We start from the raw sequence: 17,097 nt of genomic DNA on the forward strand, positions 1-17,097 counted from the left end.
GAAATGTATTGTAAGCATGCGTGTATAAATATTTAGCATTTTGTTATAGGGACAGCCTATTTTTTTTTCCCCCAGGTGTACGCCTACAAAGAATCAGACTTATTTAGAGGAGTTTTTGCACTTCCTGTGCTTCTATTTGTATCCATTTGGAAGTGCAGTGCCATAAAGTTTCTCTCGGAGATGATAGGCAGTTCTCTGTGCCTAAAGTCAGCGTGTTCTCCAGAGCCGTGTTGATTCCAAGGTGTGATCAGGTGGAATGTACTGCACTGAAGATATGTTCAAAATCGTTTCTGACTATAATGGTTGTGGCAGTTTTCATCACAAGCACTTTATTCATTACACCACCATGCTGAGGTGTCACATGCTATTGAGGGGAATAATATATTATTTCAAAGAAATCACATTCTAAAAGTTAAATCAATAAAAAAGTATTTTCATTAAAGTTTGTGCATTGTGGTCACTTAAAGTTAAGTAGAACATTTATATTTTTGATACAGTATATATTGACATTCTCATCATACACTACGGTTTATATATATATTTAGCTCATTAAATTGTTCGAAAATGACATTGAAAGCATTACTTTAATTCATGTTACAAAACATTTCTGTTTCAACTCCGTGCTGTTCTTCTGACCTTTTATCACGATTTTCTGTTTTCAAAATTTTATATGCAATATTTCTGAGCACCAAATTAGCATATTATAGTTTCTGAAGAATCATGTGACACTGAAGACTGGAGTAATGATCCTGAAAATTTAGCTTTGCCATCACAGAAATAAATTACGTTTCATAATGTATTAAAACAGAGAAGAGTTATTTCAAATTGTGAAATATTTCACAATAAGCGATTACTGTTTTTACTATATTTTAATCAAATAAATGCAGCCTTGGTAAGAGACTTTATTAAAAATCTTGCCGACCCAACCTTCTGAACGGTATTGTATATGGATGAGATTAAATGGAAATCATTTTAGTTTTCAAGTAGGATATTCTGTTCGCATCCATCCATTCTGTGATGTTTTGTGCTTGGTCTCACTGGTCTCGGGAAATCATTATTTTAATGCACCACGAGGCACAGTATATTTTATTGTTGTATCGAGAGGAGTCATGCCCATTCAAAGTGAGGGGGCACGTGCCCCCCCAGATTTCTGAGCCAAGTGGATTTTGAATGCAGCTTCCAAAAGACAAAAAATAGCCGAATTATATATTTTTATATTTGACACAATCACACCGGTGTGATTATATCGTTCAGTGCGGCACAGCATCAGCATCAGCTGCTAAATTCAAATCTGCGTTCCAGACGCGTTTGAACAACGCTGCATTATAACCAATCACACACGATTCTGTTGAGCTTATGAATGCAATGACCAATCAGAGGCGTTCAGGTGAGTCATCGCTGAAACGCGGTGTTTTGTTCACTTGCTCGCTGACTGAATTATCTGGCAAACGCTCCCATCAGAAACAACAAAGTGCAGATGTGCGTACGAAAGTAAGTAATATATTGATTTAACCGTGTAAACGGCTTCAGTGATCATAATGGGAGTTTTTGAGAGTGCCTGAACTCTGGCTAGACTGAATGAAAATGTTATTTGATCATGTAAATGTTCTTTACTCTCTGTAAAATGAAAGTGTTATAATTAGTAGCGTACAATATTGTTATTAAATTCACATTAAATGCAAAGTCAGTCGTATTAAAAACATATGGTATGGCATAACACCCATATCTGGTACTTATACTACTGGTGTAGTTAATAGATTACACTATTCATCACCATTTATTGATCAAATAACAATCTATAAAGGTGGTTTACTTAGGCTACACATATTTGAGAATCGAGATGTTTCCTAATATAGTTAACACGTTTGGAAATATTTCGAATAAAAAGGGTGGAAATAATAAAGCATAATCCTATATCAGTTAGGCTATACAGTGCTATTCCCCCGCCCCACTTGCCCCCTCAAAAATCATGAGTGCATGACGCCCCTGGTTGTATCCAAGGTCAAATATAGAAGACATCTGCACCTCATCTACACTGCGAGCGAGACAAAACCCCGATCTCTCCCGCGCAGCTTCTGCTCATTCTTACCGGCAGCGTTCGCGAGAGTCCAGAACAATGCGCGTGGACAGTCTGTGAGCTCGCGCTCCACTGCGATCTGGGCCCAGGCAGCTGTATTGACTATAATGGGAGCCTTCTAGTTTTGTCAGTGTAGATGAGGTGTAATGGTTCAGTCCGAGGTGCGAACACCTTTGGGACTGAGCATCTCTTCTAAATAAAGCATAATCCTATATCAGTTAGGCTATACAGTGCTATTCCCCCGCCCCACTTGCCCCCTCAAAAATCACGAGTGCATGACGCCCCTGGTTGTATCCAAGGTCAAATATCGGAAGACATCTGCACCTCATCTACACTGCGAGCGAGACAAAACCCCGATCTCTCCCGCGCAGCTTCTGCTCATTCTTACCGGCAGCGTTCGCGAGAGTCCAGAACAATGCGCGTGGACAGTCTGTGAGCTCGCGCTCCACTGCGATCTGGGCCCAGGCAGCTGTATTGACTATAATGGGAGCCTTCTAGTTTTGTCAGTGTAGATGAGGTGTAATGGTTCAGTCCGAGGTGCGAACACCTTTGGGACTGAGCATCTCTTCTGTCATACGTAAGCGTGACTCCGTACCGTCTACACAGGGATCCTCCCCGGTCAGGATGCGCTCGTGACGGTGCGACGGGGCTATAAGATGCGCGTCGATTTAGAGACGCAGGCAGTTGAGTAAACAAATCAATAAAAGCCGTGTTCAACAAGCGGATTTCCGCAGTAATGTAAAGATGGCGAGACTGCTTCATAACTTGCTGTTGTTGACAGTCGGACTGACGCTGAAGATCAGAGTTATGGGATACTGGTCTCTCGTCTATGGATACTGCGCGCTATGCACGGGCGTAGCGCTGCTCAAACTTGGCTGGAATATCATCCTACGACCGTCAACAACCTTTCAGTGGACGGTTCGTGAGACACCCCCTGCGTGCCTGAATGACACGTCCTTGGGAACCCACTGTTATGTTAGAATCAAGGTAAGAGATCGATCGGTATGAGTTGGATGGATGGTTGACAGTATATGAAAGCATGTATACATAAATATAACTTTGCCCTTCGGTGGTGTTTTTTTCTTTTCTTTTCATTTTTCTTTGAAATATTAACTTTGTCTTAGATGTTTCTCTTTGACTCCTTAGGAGAAACGAATGAGTCGATTGTTGACGTACAGTAAGAGTACAGAAGTACAAATATTAGTGTATTGATTGAGATTACATTTCTGTTTTGATATCTTACCATACCTGGGCACAATTTGAGATATTGTTGAGAAGATGCATTAAATCACTAGGTGTTTCACTAGAAGCAGAAGATCAAGCAAAAGTCTCAATTTATTCTCCTTCACTGGTGTCTAATAGAAACAGTAAATGGATAGTTCGCCCATTAATGAAATGTACTCATCTCATCCTCATGTTCTTCCAAACCTGTATGACTGACTATCTTCTTTGGAATCTAAAAGATTTACATTTACATTTATGCTTTTGGCTGATGTTTTTATCCAAAGGAATTTGCATTGCATTCCAGGTACACATTTTACGTTTCACCAGTTCTTGCTTCCCCTGGGAATTGAACCCAAGACCTTGGTAGCGCCATGCTCTACTGTTTAAACTACAGGAAAGCCCTAAAGGAAATGTCTGTAGGTGTTTTTTTGTTTTTTAAGAAATGGAAGTCAACTGTAACTAACACTGTTTGGTTACCAGCATTCTTTAAAATATGTTCTTTATTGTTCTACTGAAAAAAGAAAGCCATACAGGTTTGAAACAACATGAGGGTATGATAATAGAATTTTCATGTTTGGGTGAACTATGTTTTTTCTTAAGGGAACTATTCCTTTAAAGAGGTTTATTCCTTTCTTTCCCATGTGTTTGTTTCCATCACTGAACATCAATTGAGCAATGTTCTGCAGCAGACAGCAGAGTGATCAGTGTCCAGCAAAATCATAGGCATTGCCTGGACTTCGCTGTCCACTCAAGAGGTGCTGAAAACAGTTCCTTAGGCAGTCTCAGGATAGCTGCTATGTGTATATACCTTCAGAGCTTTGAACATAACGTTCAAACATTAGGTACTCTGAATCTGCACTTTTTCTAAAAAAGTAGCATCCTTTGAAGTCTTACATTTGAAAACAACCACTTTAAGTTTTGTTCCCGAGTGTGTAACCCTTCCGTAACGTGGGGTATACAAACATTTCTAAAGTAAAATATTGTAAGAGAGGGCAACTGCTGGGATTGAGGGATTTGGTATAAAAACTCTGGTATCAACTATGATCTCTATCTGAACGTAAAATAGCAAGTGACATTGAGGAAATGTTATTTTCAAGGGAGAAACCTTTTTTTTTTAATGCCGAGTTAAAAAAATTATTCATATTTTATCAGTTATTTTTTGAGATGAGATGTTTTCTGTACCCACAACTTGTCTGTTTTCAAAAGGAAAATTTTGCATTGCAAACAATGTTCTTGAAATAGCCAGACAACCCGAGGATACTATCACATGCAATTTGATGCAGGCTGTCATTTAACAGGGTATGAATTTTCCCATAAATGTCATTTGAAGATATTGCTTTAATATTAGCTGAAGCCTGTGGACACGACTCTCTCTCTCTGATGCATTTTATAGCTCTATCAAGCAGAGAGTGGTATGAGAATAGATTTTACATCAGGATGGACAGGCCCGTGTGATTAAAGAGACCAGACTGCTTTTTATCATATCCTCCATTTATGGTGAAGAATAACTGCCTCTGGTCTCTGTATGGCTTTTAGGAGTCTGGACTCAGATTTCACTATGTTGCCGCCGGGGAACGAGGAAAGCCACTTATGCTGTTTCTGCATGGATTTCCTGAGTTTTGGTGAGACTCACACACACAAGGGAAACACTTCTCTACTGGGATGCTGCCAGGTACAGATCGGAAATATGTTGTTGTGGAATCAGTCCACATTATACACATGGAGCCATAGATAATATTTGACACTCAAACCTTTCTCAAATTATTATTATGAAATGTAAAACGGGCGGTATTATGTATTGTACTGTCCTGAAATGTGATATGGAGTGTCGTGACATTCGGAGTGTCTTGGGACCATGAAGCTGTCATTTTAGTGAGCTGCCAGACTGCAGAACTGCGATCAGGACAGGACTGTGCCTAATTATTGTGGCATGGCTCCTTTCTGCTTCACTGGCCAATCTACTGCTCCAGAATCAGTGATGAACTCTTGGACGCGTAGAGGAGACCTGGAGGACGCCCTTTTCTTCTGACTTCTGCTCCACTTTAGTTTGGTGCATTCAAAAAGTGCAAGTCAAAGATTTCCCTCGCTGCTGAGCAATAGATAAATGTGAAGGTTATAATAGGGTGTGTGTGTGTGTGTGTGCGTGCGTTTTTGTGACATATGAGGACACAAATTTGTATAATGACATGGGTATGACATAGGAGAAGGTGACTTATGAGGACATTACCCCATGTCCCCATTTTTCAAAACGCTTATAAATCATACAGAGTGAGTTTTTTTGAGAAAGTAAAAATGCACAAAGTTTCCTGTAAGGGGTAGGTTTAGGTGTAGGGTTGGTGTAGGGCAATAGCACATACAGTTTGTACAGAATAAAAACCATTACACCTATGGAATGTCCCACAATTCACAAAAACAAACCTTTGTGTGTGTGTGTGTGTGCGTGCTAAATTAACGCTCATCTATATTCTAACATATTGGTTTTGGGTTCTGAGAGCCTCTGCTGCACTGACTCATCAGAATCATATAGGCTTCCTTCTTCTACTTTTCCTCAACTTTCTCCCTCTCCCTCTTTCTTCTCATTCTTTAAAGACACAATCACGAGTTAGTGAGCGCTACCACATGTGGCAATTCGACAGAAGTTTACATGTAAAACTAGTTTCAGGGTACTTTCGATCCATAAAATGGGTTTTGCCTTTTCATTTAAAACGCTAACCAGTCCTTCAGATTTTTGCCAAAATATATTTCAATGCAGAAATCATCCATTCCCATATCTAAATTTGGTCAGTCCAATGAATTCTCACCTTCCACAAGGTCTTTTGGTGCATAACTTGCAGGACCCCCTAAAATATAAATGTAGCTATGTTTATATTTATTTTATGGGAAAAAATGTATATTTGTAATATTATTTTAAATTTGAAGAATATTAAGTTCTTGACCTTGATGCATGTTTTAGGATTCGTTAATGAATAGGAAGTTCAAAAGAACAGCATTTATTCGAATTCGAATTGTTTTGTAAAATGATAAATGTCTTTACTGTCACTTTTGCTCAATTTAGTGCTTCCTTGCTGAATAAAAAAAAATCTTACTGACCCCAAACTTTTGAATGGTAGTGTATAAAACTGAAAAGAAATATGAAACTACTGTCAGTTTAATAAAATAATTGTGATTAATTCATTCATTCATTCATTATTAATTCATATTCTTAGGAATAAAAGAAAATAAACAATGTAGAACAGAGAGAGTTGATCTAAATTTAACAAAAATGTACTCATGTGTAACCTGTAGAATTCATACTAAATATTTATCAAAGATCCACCCTTTTGCCAGGTTCTCCTGGCGTCACCAGCTGAGGGAATTTAAGAGCGAGTTCCGTGTTGTTGCGGTGGATATGCGAGGCTACGGGGAGTCTGACCTGCCCTCCTCCACTGAGAGCTACCGACTGGACTACCTTGTCACTGACATCAAGGACATTGTGGAGTATCTGGGTAAGAACAGACTGCCTCCATTATCTCAGGCCTATTTCCATTTCACATTCCAGCCTGTCTAGAGGTTTTGATAAGCCTGTTGTAGTGGTGAATGCTAATGTAGCACTCTTCCCAATAGTCTGTAATGTGAAGGTGACTTGTTCACAGATGCCCTTGGCTTTTTAGATTTGCATTGTCAGTTTAGGCTGCTTAAAATGAAGTCTAATTGTCTGCCTCTAGATTTCAAATCACTACGCTACAATGCGACTCAAGGACAAGTGTAGATGAACACTATCTCATGTCATAGTTAAACTCATCCGTCTGCTTGCACAGAGTGGCATGTGTGTAAGCGGCCGGCGGTGTATTGTGACAGGCCGTCAATGACACGTTATTAGGATTCATGATGATTCCTTGACATTGGAATCACTCTATTGCAGACGGTGGAAACCTCCACCCTGGCTCACAGCAATGGTGTCATTCTTCCGGAGTCAGTCCTTGATATGACACTAAATGAACTGCAGCATGATTTTATTGCAGAAGAAGAAGACTTACACACGAACCATAGTGTAAACAGCAGTAATTGTGCAGTAAAACACAAGGCTCAACATAATATCATTGTTTTCTGTTATCTGTTGTTGAATGAAATTCATATTTGGGAATACACAGAAACAGATCCGATTTCGAAGTTTACTTAATTGACTTTCTGTGCCATATTTTATATTATTTTATTTATTTTGTATGGAGCCCTGCACATGACATGCAGGGGGAAAAACAAGAATTGACAGTGACAGTGGTCACGAATTAAGAATGAATTTATAAATTATTAATAGGATCGGAAATGATGCAAGCCAAACTCAATCTCGTATTGTGCAAATGAGCCCCATAGTGTCTTACCAAGGCCCCAGTTCCATCTTAAAACTGAATGTAAATTAAAATGTTGACATTTAAATTGAAAAATTCTGGAGCTCTGCACATGAAAAATGTGGCCACGGATTGATAAGTGGGAACAAATTCCTATTTTTGGCATGTCATGTGTAGGGCTTTCAAATTAAAGGTCAACATTTTAATTCAAGTTGGAACTGTGACCGTGGTTAGAGACATTGTGCTATGGTGCTCATTTGGGAAATATACGTTTGAGTTTGGCTTGTGTCATTTTCTAAACCTATCCCCCCTGTTTCTGCTGTACTTTCCTGTCTTGTCTCTCACTTTCCCTATTAATTATAAGGCATAAATTCACAACGACCCAACACACACAAACAATGTCAGCTTCCTCCTTCTGATCCTCTCCTCAGGATACAACAGATGTTTTCTCGTGGGGCATGACTGGGGTGGCATCATCGCATGGCTCTGTGCAATTCACTACCCTGAAATGGTGACAAAACTCATAGTGCTAAACAGCCCTCACCCCTGTGTGTTCACTGGTAAGTGCCCTATACATCTGACAAACAGACTTCCTGTTCTATCATGCCTGCCCCAGAGGCTCTGTATTGGTTTTAGGGCTCATTAGTATGATCTGCATCATTCATCATGAAATATTGTGGTTAGGCCCAGGGAATCATGGGGCTTTGCCCTCCATCTCGCACACTTCAGCCTGGAGGAGGAGGTAATTACAGGCAGGCTTTCTGGCAGAGATACGGGACCCGCTTATAATAACACTCAGTACCTGCTGAGAGTGACACAACTACACCTTTTGCTTTTCTTGTTCTTTTGAAATTCATCTCTGCTTAATGGGGTGTCTTCAGGTTTAACCCTCTATTGCACAAGCTATGACGCATGATTTGATTCCATTTTCTCACATAACATGGATCTCATTACCGAAATAAAAAAGGTATGTTGCCTAGAGACAACACTGTGAAAAAAAATTAATCAAAGACTGATAATAAAACGAACTGCAACATGATAGAATGGAATAAACTGTCTCCTAGCTGTTTTTTTCTAATAAAAAATGTATAGTAATACTTAAAAAGTAAATATTCTCTATATTCATTGCATCCATGTCCATTCCATGTGTTCCAGTGCACATTTTCTTAGAGGCAACAAACACATTTATTAACATGCAGATAATTTATAAGACTATAAATGTTTTACAGTTAGGTTTATCCACTAACAAAAGTGAATCATGCTTTTGATGTCTGAAAAATCAATAAAATGAGCTTTTCTGAGGGCAGTTCTCCAGAGCAAAAATGTGTCCTCCACACAGAGCACCATGCCAGATTTGAAAGGATTTTAAAACGACTGCCAGGATGTACAGTAATGCGACCAAAAAAACTTCTTTATTAACATTTTTATGGACTATTGATATGTGAGTCGTGCTTACAAGTGAAGAAAATGGGTTTTAAGGCCACACTGTACAAAGGTGGGTTAAGTTTCCTTTGCTTAAGATTTTACATTTTTTATTTTTTCTCTTCTCTGTCCAGATTATGCCCTTCATCACCCCAGTCAGATGCTCAAGTCAAGTTACTACTTTTTTTTCCAGTTGCCATATTTCCCAGAGCTAATGCTCTCCATCAATGACTTCAAGGTGAGTTTAAAGTTGAATATTTTTATTCAGTATGCAATACATTGATCAAAAGTGACAGTAAAGGCTTTTACATTGTTACAAAAAATACATAAAAAATTAATTCTGTTCTTCTGAAATTCCTATTCATCAAACAGTCCTAAAAATAATATACATCTCGGTTTCCACAAAAATATTAAGCAGTACTCGTGATAATACTAAGAAATGTTTCTTGAGTGCCAAACCAGCATATTAGAATGATTTCTGAAAATCAGAGTAATTGCTGCTGAAAATTCAGCTTTGTCATCACAGGAATAAATTGCATTTTAAAATATATTTAAAAAGAAAAGAGTTCTTTTAAAGTGTAATAATATTTTACAATATTACTGCTTTTACTGTATTTTTGATCAGATAATTGCAGCCTTGGTGGGCTTAAGAGAAATCTTACCGCCAATGTATGTAATGAATTATTGACATGAATGTACGTTTGTATAAAGTGTGAAATACTAAATTAATAGAGCGTGGATTGATAACATTTAATTACCCATCATTTTGCATAACTGACCGGCTTTTGGGTCCAGCATCTGACTTTGTTTGTGTAAGAATTACGAATACAGAGTGAATCAGTAGGCCAAGCTTATCCATCTGTCTTTAGCACACATAGCTTAGTCATTATGAATCAGCTCTGGATAGACACTAGCTTTAGTGGTTGATTATGTTATGCATATTATGCATTGTAATTTTGCCCAGCCTATAGTAAGCGCTATTGTTGAAATACAGCCTATTTAAATAATTCAGTGTGAAGTTGTCTCTAGTATAATTTAAATCAAGAACAAAACATGAAACGGGTAAAAAATAAAATTATTTTGCATTGCATCTATAAAATTGATGTTTTTCTTTTTAGTTCTATTTTGATGGAACCCGATTGAATAATGGAACCCACTTTATATTAAATTCATCATTTGATACAATGCACTTGTGTACATGTTTCACATTTGAAAAATACCTGCATGTAATTACATCTGTAATCTTCAGTTAAATATTGATTACGTGGTATATTGTACCTAACAATAAATTGATTTTATTTAGGCATAATTAAATAGTTGTTAAAGACACCTAACAATTTCTTCGAACTCATTCTGCTTTCTCATTGCTTGCTAATGTGGATTTACAGGCGCTGAAGAGTCTATTCACTAGCCGCAGCACAGGCATCAGTTGTAAGGGCCGCTGGCTCACCACAGAAGACCTCGAAGCATACCTGCATGCTCTCTCACAGCCAGGGGCCCTCACTGGGGCCCTCAACTACTTCAGAAATGTCTTCAGGTACTTGTGTGTTTTATTTAAAATCTGATTACAGTTGTGTATTTTTGATACTGCTTAGCCACTTTTACAGAAAATATCGCCATCTAGTGTCTTAAGTGGATATTTATGTTTATTTAATGTTATATATTAAAGGGGTCCTGTTATGCTCTTTTACAAAGTCTTGATTTTGTTTTGGGGGTGTACTAGAACAGGCTCTCATACTAGGTTGTTCGAAAAGCACATTATTTTCACATATTTTGCATTATTACAACACCTCTCTCCTCAGTCTGGCATGAATGGCTCGAATAGTTCCTGTATCAAATGAAGGCCCGCCTTCTGAAATACGAAATGTGCTGTGATTGGTTAGCTGGGCCAGTGTGTGTTGTGATTGGCAGCACTCGGCGCCTGGTCGGGAAATGTCATGCCCCTTACCCCATAGCCGCCTGCGAGCTTCAGTGTAAATATTGCGTCAAAATCAAATCAATTCGAGCGCGATTTAAACCCGGATGATTGTAACTACTCTAAATTCGTCTGCCTTGGGAAAGCTAGCGTGTCTCCGACATAGTGATAACACTCGTTGCCTTCTCTAGTGCAGCTCAACCAGGTCTCGTCCCATTCGTCGATCTTTGTGATATCACAAATCCCGAGTCGTTCGTTGTAGTTTTTAAAAAGTGATTTCTGTTAAATGAAATATCTCCTTTTGAAGTGGACTTTGAGCTTTGTAACTTTGCAGATCTTTTTTATGCTCAAACAGCAACATTGCAGACTAACTAAAGTTGAAAAAGTGAAAAAGCATAATAGGACCCCTTTAAGCAACTTTTTAAGGAGCTGATGTTTTTTACTTCAGCTATTGTAGAAGTAATGCTTATAACAGATTTGTTTTATTGTTTATAAAGAAAAATGTATATATTTATTTCAAAATAACATACATAACATCAAAGAAATGTATAACATCATAGACATCAACAGAATGAGAACTAATTTCATAAGTGCATGTGTTCCTGTCAAGATGGAGAGAGACTGATTTCATGCTCTCTGAGCTGTGCATGAACAGCCATTAACTCACTGCCTATACTGTAATGGTATTACACAGTGAGCATCAAATCAAATGCTGGGTGTCTCTGAGAGTACTAAACAATCGTGTACTTTTGTGGACACCCTGGTGTAAATACTCTGCTTTAATTTGCTTGCTGAGTGCATGTGTTAGGAGCATGTGAGACGTGCATGCATGACTGAGCCCTCCATCTGCTCCTGAAGCACACTTTGATTATGTCTCAGGGCAGAGCTGCGCTGACTGTGTGTGTGTGTGTAGGTGGGTATGTGTAGGAGGGCGCTGACATAACAGTTTCTACAGAAACTAGGAACACATAAGTCCATATCAGAACTGAGGAGAGGAACCTTTCAACACGTCCTAACGTCTGTTTAACAAATTAGTATCTCCATATTACACACATTATAGAGAAAATGTACTTTTAGGACTGTCGGTGTGAAATGATATTTATTATGAGAAACAGCCTACAAAAAATTATCTGAATTGGAAATGTTTGAAAGGATTACTGTGCATCATCTAAAAGTGGGTAGAAAAAAAAGGTAAACCTATAGTGTAAAGTCAGTATTTTCCAGATAATATGTTGCTTTTGTTTCAGTGAAATAATAATGAAAAAACAAATTTAATTGTGCATATCAAACTTTTTCACACAGTATAAATGGGGTTATATATATATATATATACAGTGGGGAAAAAAAGTATTTAGTCAGCCACCAATTGTGCAAGTTCACCCACTTAAAAAGATGAGAGAGGCCTGTAATTTTCATCATAGGTATACCTCAACTATGAGAGACAAAATGAGGAAAAAAAATCCAGAAAATCACATTGTAGGATTTTTAAAGAATTTATTTGCAAATTATGGTGGAAAATAAGTATTTGGTCAATAACAAAATTTCATCTCAATACTTTGTTATATACCCTTTGGTGGCAATGACAGAGGTAGATTGTCTGATTCGGTCTGATATCCTACACCTCTTAAAGAAGAAGTTACAGGTCTGTGAGGGCCAGAAATCTTGCTTGTTTGTAGGTGACCAAATACTTATTTTACCGAGGCATTTACCAATTAATTCTTTAAAAATCCTACAATGTGATTTTCTGGATTTTTTTTCTCATTTTGTCTCTCATAGTTGAGGTATACCTATGATGAAAATTACAGGCCTCTCTCATCTTTTTAAGTGGGAGAACTTGCACAATTGGTGGCTGACTAAATACTTTTTTGCCCCACTGTATATACTGTATATAGCTGCCTTTATATTTTAGGAAGGGGCTCTCTTGCAAGGGGATCTTTATATTTGTATGTATTTGGCATCAACAAATGTGCAAACCCCAGCTGTAGACTGTTCTTGAAGTGGCACTTTTACAGTGTTTAAATAGCAAAAGTAATATTTTCCAGCAGGTACAGACCAATAATGATTTTAGTAATTGTCAGACATTTTTACTCTGTCATTTTCGGGGACAGTTAATAAAAGCTTTTTTTTTTCTTTTCATAGTGAGGGATGTGAATATTCCGTATATATACGGATTTTCCAACCAGCATGAATCATGAAATGGCCTTAAACATCTTAATCAGGCTCCAAAAATAACACTCGCCAAGTGTTAATGCCAGTAAAAATTACAGTTGGTTAGTATTTTAAATGGTGTTATTCACCAGTTTATCTTATCACAATGACAGCAACTTAATTACATAAATATATAGTCTGCATGACTCAAAGTGAAGTGCGGCAGTGTGTTCTCATGATAGCAGTCTCATGATCCGGTGTTTTCAGTGTTGCAGAATGGCCAATGTATAATGTCACTGAATGTAAAATGTTCATTGCAATGAAAATAAACACCTATTGGTTCCTAAAGCAATTTTTTGTAATGCCTACTCAATGATTTATTTGTCTACAACAATAAAATATTTTCTTCATCTGCAAGATTTTCTCAGCAAACACTGTGTGGGATTATTTGGAAATAATTAGATGAATTCATCAGCATATAGTGCAATTAATTTGACATTTGAAATTCGGAATCATTTGACAGCCCTAATTTTTGTATTATTTGTATTCTGCAGTGTCCTCCCGTTGAGTCAGAGTGAGGTGAAGTCGCCTGTATTGCTGCTGTGGGGAGAGAGAGATGCCTTCCTGGAGCAGGACATGGCCGAAGCCTGCCGTCTGTACATCAGAAACCATTTCCGCCTCAACATCATCTCTGGAGCCAGTCACTGGCTACAACAAGACCAGCCCGACATCGTCAATACACTCATATGGACTTTCATTAAGGAGGGAGAAGGCAGGAAAAACTACAGGAACTTATAATGGGGTCCTTCTCCCTCTGAGCTTGCCTGAAGAGGGGACCAGAGAAATGCCTGTGAAAACAAACCAATGTAATGATTAATGCAATCATTGTTTTAAATTTGATAATCTAAGATATAGAAACAAATCAGACTTCAGTGAAGCGGAAAAAGAACAAAAGCACATTTTAATTGGAAGGGTTGCATAGAGAGTAATGTGTTTAATCTATTTTTCTCAAGTTTGCACATGACATTCGCCTTAAGGTTTCTTGGTGACGGTGTTTAAAAGTGTTGCAAAATATCTGTGAGTGAGTTGTATTGTGTGGTGCCTTTCGACATACCATTTTGCAGCATAAAAGATGTGCCATGTCTTTTTGAGACCGAGCTGTGGGGTTGTCAGCCGTTTGTATCATCAGATTTGCTACTCTCTGCGCTCTCTGTATCACTGTCTTATGGAGTCCTAAACCCCTCCACATATCTATTAGGTTGTGTTGTCTTAGTGGAAGATATTCTTTTTTTGTATCTTTGACAATACTTGGCTTAACATTTGAGAATGTCATTATTTTGATCTTCCTGTATAATAAAACAAAGTGATGTTTCAATATTGTACACTTTTTTTGTATCTCTTCCTAAACACTGCATCTAAGACATTGGAACCAGCTCTGTACCATTTTGATTTTATAAGCAAATAAATAATAAGCGGAAACTCATTGACTTGAACTCATAATTTGCTCTCTCTGTTACTCTGTAACTGTTGCTCTCTCTCTGTTCATATACAAGAAGGTTCTGCAACGTTAGTATAAAGTTAAAACATTTTTTTAAAATAACAATAGTTATTGATAATGTGTTTATTAATAAGGTGCTTGCGAATTTTAAGATATGTGGAACATTTTAAAGGCACAATATGTAAGATTTTTTTATTAAAATATCCAAAAACCACTAGAACAGTGTTATTTATTTTGCTGACTTTTTTATTTTTATTTATTTAGTCATTTATCAGAAAGCTTTTATCCAAAGCGACTTACAAATGAGGATAACAGAAGCAATCAATTGTAGTATTAAAACAACTAAAAACAGATCCAAAACTAATAGCTAAAACTTTATAAATACAACCTATACACATTTTAAAAATAAAGAGATTAAATAAAAATGACAAATGCATACAACAATTTCAAAACTTAACATTTAAATGAAAAACAAAAAATAAAGCTAAAAACAATTCAAAATATTAAAGAACAAAAGGTATGAGAGTATAATAATGATTCTAACATAACACTAAGCCAAACTACGGTGACCGAGAAGTGCAAAACAAATCACAATTCTGAAAACAAAATAACAAATTACAAACGCAAAAAGTCTAAAAAACGAAATAACAATCCAGAAAGCACAACAACAATTCAGAAAACATTAAAACAAGTCAGAAAACACAACGACAAATCAGATCTTTAATAATTGAATTCCTAACATTGGAATGAGGTTAAATATTTTAATATTTATTCAATATTTAATTATAAATATTTTCATAAAACATTAAATTCATGTGAATGAAATTTAATGTTTGAAAAAAAACTTTCATACTCATCCTGTAATTTGTTTACTGGTAACACATTAAAATAAAGTTATTTTTGTTAAAAATCAGTTAACTACACAAGTTAACATGAACTAACAATGAAAAATACTTCTAAAGAATGTATTAAAGGGGTCATATGATGCGATTTCATTTTTTCCTTTCTCTTTGGAGTGTTACAAGCTCTTGGTGCATAAAGAAGATCTGTAAATTTGCAAAGACTAAAGTCTCAAATCCAAAGAGATATTCGCTCATTTTATTTTCAGCATTTACTAATATATTATCAAAATCATATTTGGGTCTGTTAATATTTATATTTAATGGACTTATGCCATCATTAATGAACAGTTGTATTTTTATTAACATTAACAAAGATTAAAAATACTGTAACAAATGCATTTCTCATTATTGGTTAATGTTAGTAAATGCATTAGCTAAAGTTAATTAATGGGATCTTATAAAGTGTTATTGGTTTACCCAACAAAACCCTCATTGTTTCAATCCAAGTCATTAAGGGTAATGCAATAAACACTACTCAAGTTGCAACACCAAGTTAGCAGCCAAGCATTCTCCGTTTAATCAAATTCAAGCCCAGTCTCTATGTATAGTCACGTATAAAGTACTTTAACTTTTCTATATTATTATTTTTGGTTACTATTATAAATCAAACTGTCAAGTGCGTGTGGACTATTTGTGAGATTTTATTTTTATTCTTCCACATTCATGACTCCATACTAAACACATTAAATTATTTTTCAATGACCCACTTTTTCAACCTTCTTGCAGTTTACAAGAAAAAAAATAAAACGCAAATTCTGTATAATAACCCTCTTAAATTGTTTAATAATAAAAAAGGCAGTCAGCTCATTACCCTTACAAAAAAAAAGTGATGCTATCAGATGGTAAAATATAATGATACTAAATACCATAGTACTAAATGAATACGATCTCCATACACCATAAAGTACCTTCAAGGTACTTTAAAACATGTCATGTGGTATTAATTTCTCAAAAACATGGTATTTGTGACGAAACGAGGAGGACAGAGGATTCAAAGGCAGAGGATTAGAAGCAAAGAAATGTTATTCTCCAAAAGGGAACCAAAACAAATAAAACTGAAACCAAAATCGTGAGCCAGTCTCTGGGGGTAATCCAACTTCGGTCGGCAGTGTGATGCGGACCAACGGAGAAGATTGCCCAAGACTCAGCGCTCGCCCAAGACCAACAACCTGAGAGTTGAGTGAGGCAGTCCTTCTCTCTATGCGTCCTGGGAGCAGGGAAGACAGAGCTGAGTGTAACACCACAGAACGAAACAGCCAGGACACAAAACACCTCGAACACAAAACAAGCTACTCACAACAAGGACTAGAAGGAAGAGGAATATAAAGGAAAGGGTGTCGCTAATAAGCGACAGCCGTTTCTAGCCAATTTGACGCCCTAGGCGAAATCCCTATTGCCCCCCCCAAATTATATATATATACTACTTTTTTATCTTTATCTGTTTTTTGTTCAATTTTTTTGTTGTTGTTTCTTGAAACATTGATTTAAAGTGTCAGTTATTGCATTATTATTTCAGTCAAACCTATAAAACCCTTTTGTTACCCCAAACTACATATAAAAGCTTTATCAGTGGCATAAAAGTAACC

At 36.9% G+C, this 17,097-nt stretch overlaps 1 protein-coding gene across 1 annotated transcript; it reads left to right on the top strand.

Annotated features, from left to right (window-relative positions):
- Nucleotides 1-2,475: 2,475 nt before the first annotated feature.
- ephx4 (epoxide hydrolase 4) lies at nucleotides 2,476-14,582 on the top strand. The gene is made up of 7 exons (XM_016249527.1): nucleotides 2,476-3,064; nucleotides 4,838-4,923; nucleotides 6,629-6,786; nucleotides 8,058-8,186; nucleotides 9,183-9,286; nucleotides 10,437-10,585; nucleotides 13,666-14,582. The coding sequence occupies exons 1-7, from the start codon at nucleotides 2,822-2,824 to the stop codon at nucleotides 13,907-13,909; spliced, it is 1,113 nt and encodes a 370-aa protein (XP_016105013.1). The 5' UTR covers nucleotides 2,476-2,821; the 3' UTR covers nucleotides 13,910-14,582.
- The last annotated feature ends 2,515 nt before the right edge of the window (nucleotides 14,583-17,097 follow it).

This window comes from Sinocyclocheilus grahami, unplaced genomic scaffold (assembly GCF_001515645.1).
Source record: "Sinocyclocheilus grahami isolate Dianchi unplaced genomic scaffold, SAMN03320097.WGS_v1.1 scaffold934.1, whole genome shotgun sequence".
Classification (NCBI taxonomy): Eukaryota; Metazoa; Chordata; class Actinopteri; order Cypriniformes; family Cyprinidae; genus Sinocyclocheilus; species Sinocyclocheilus grahami.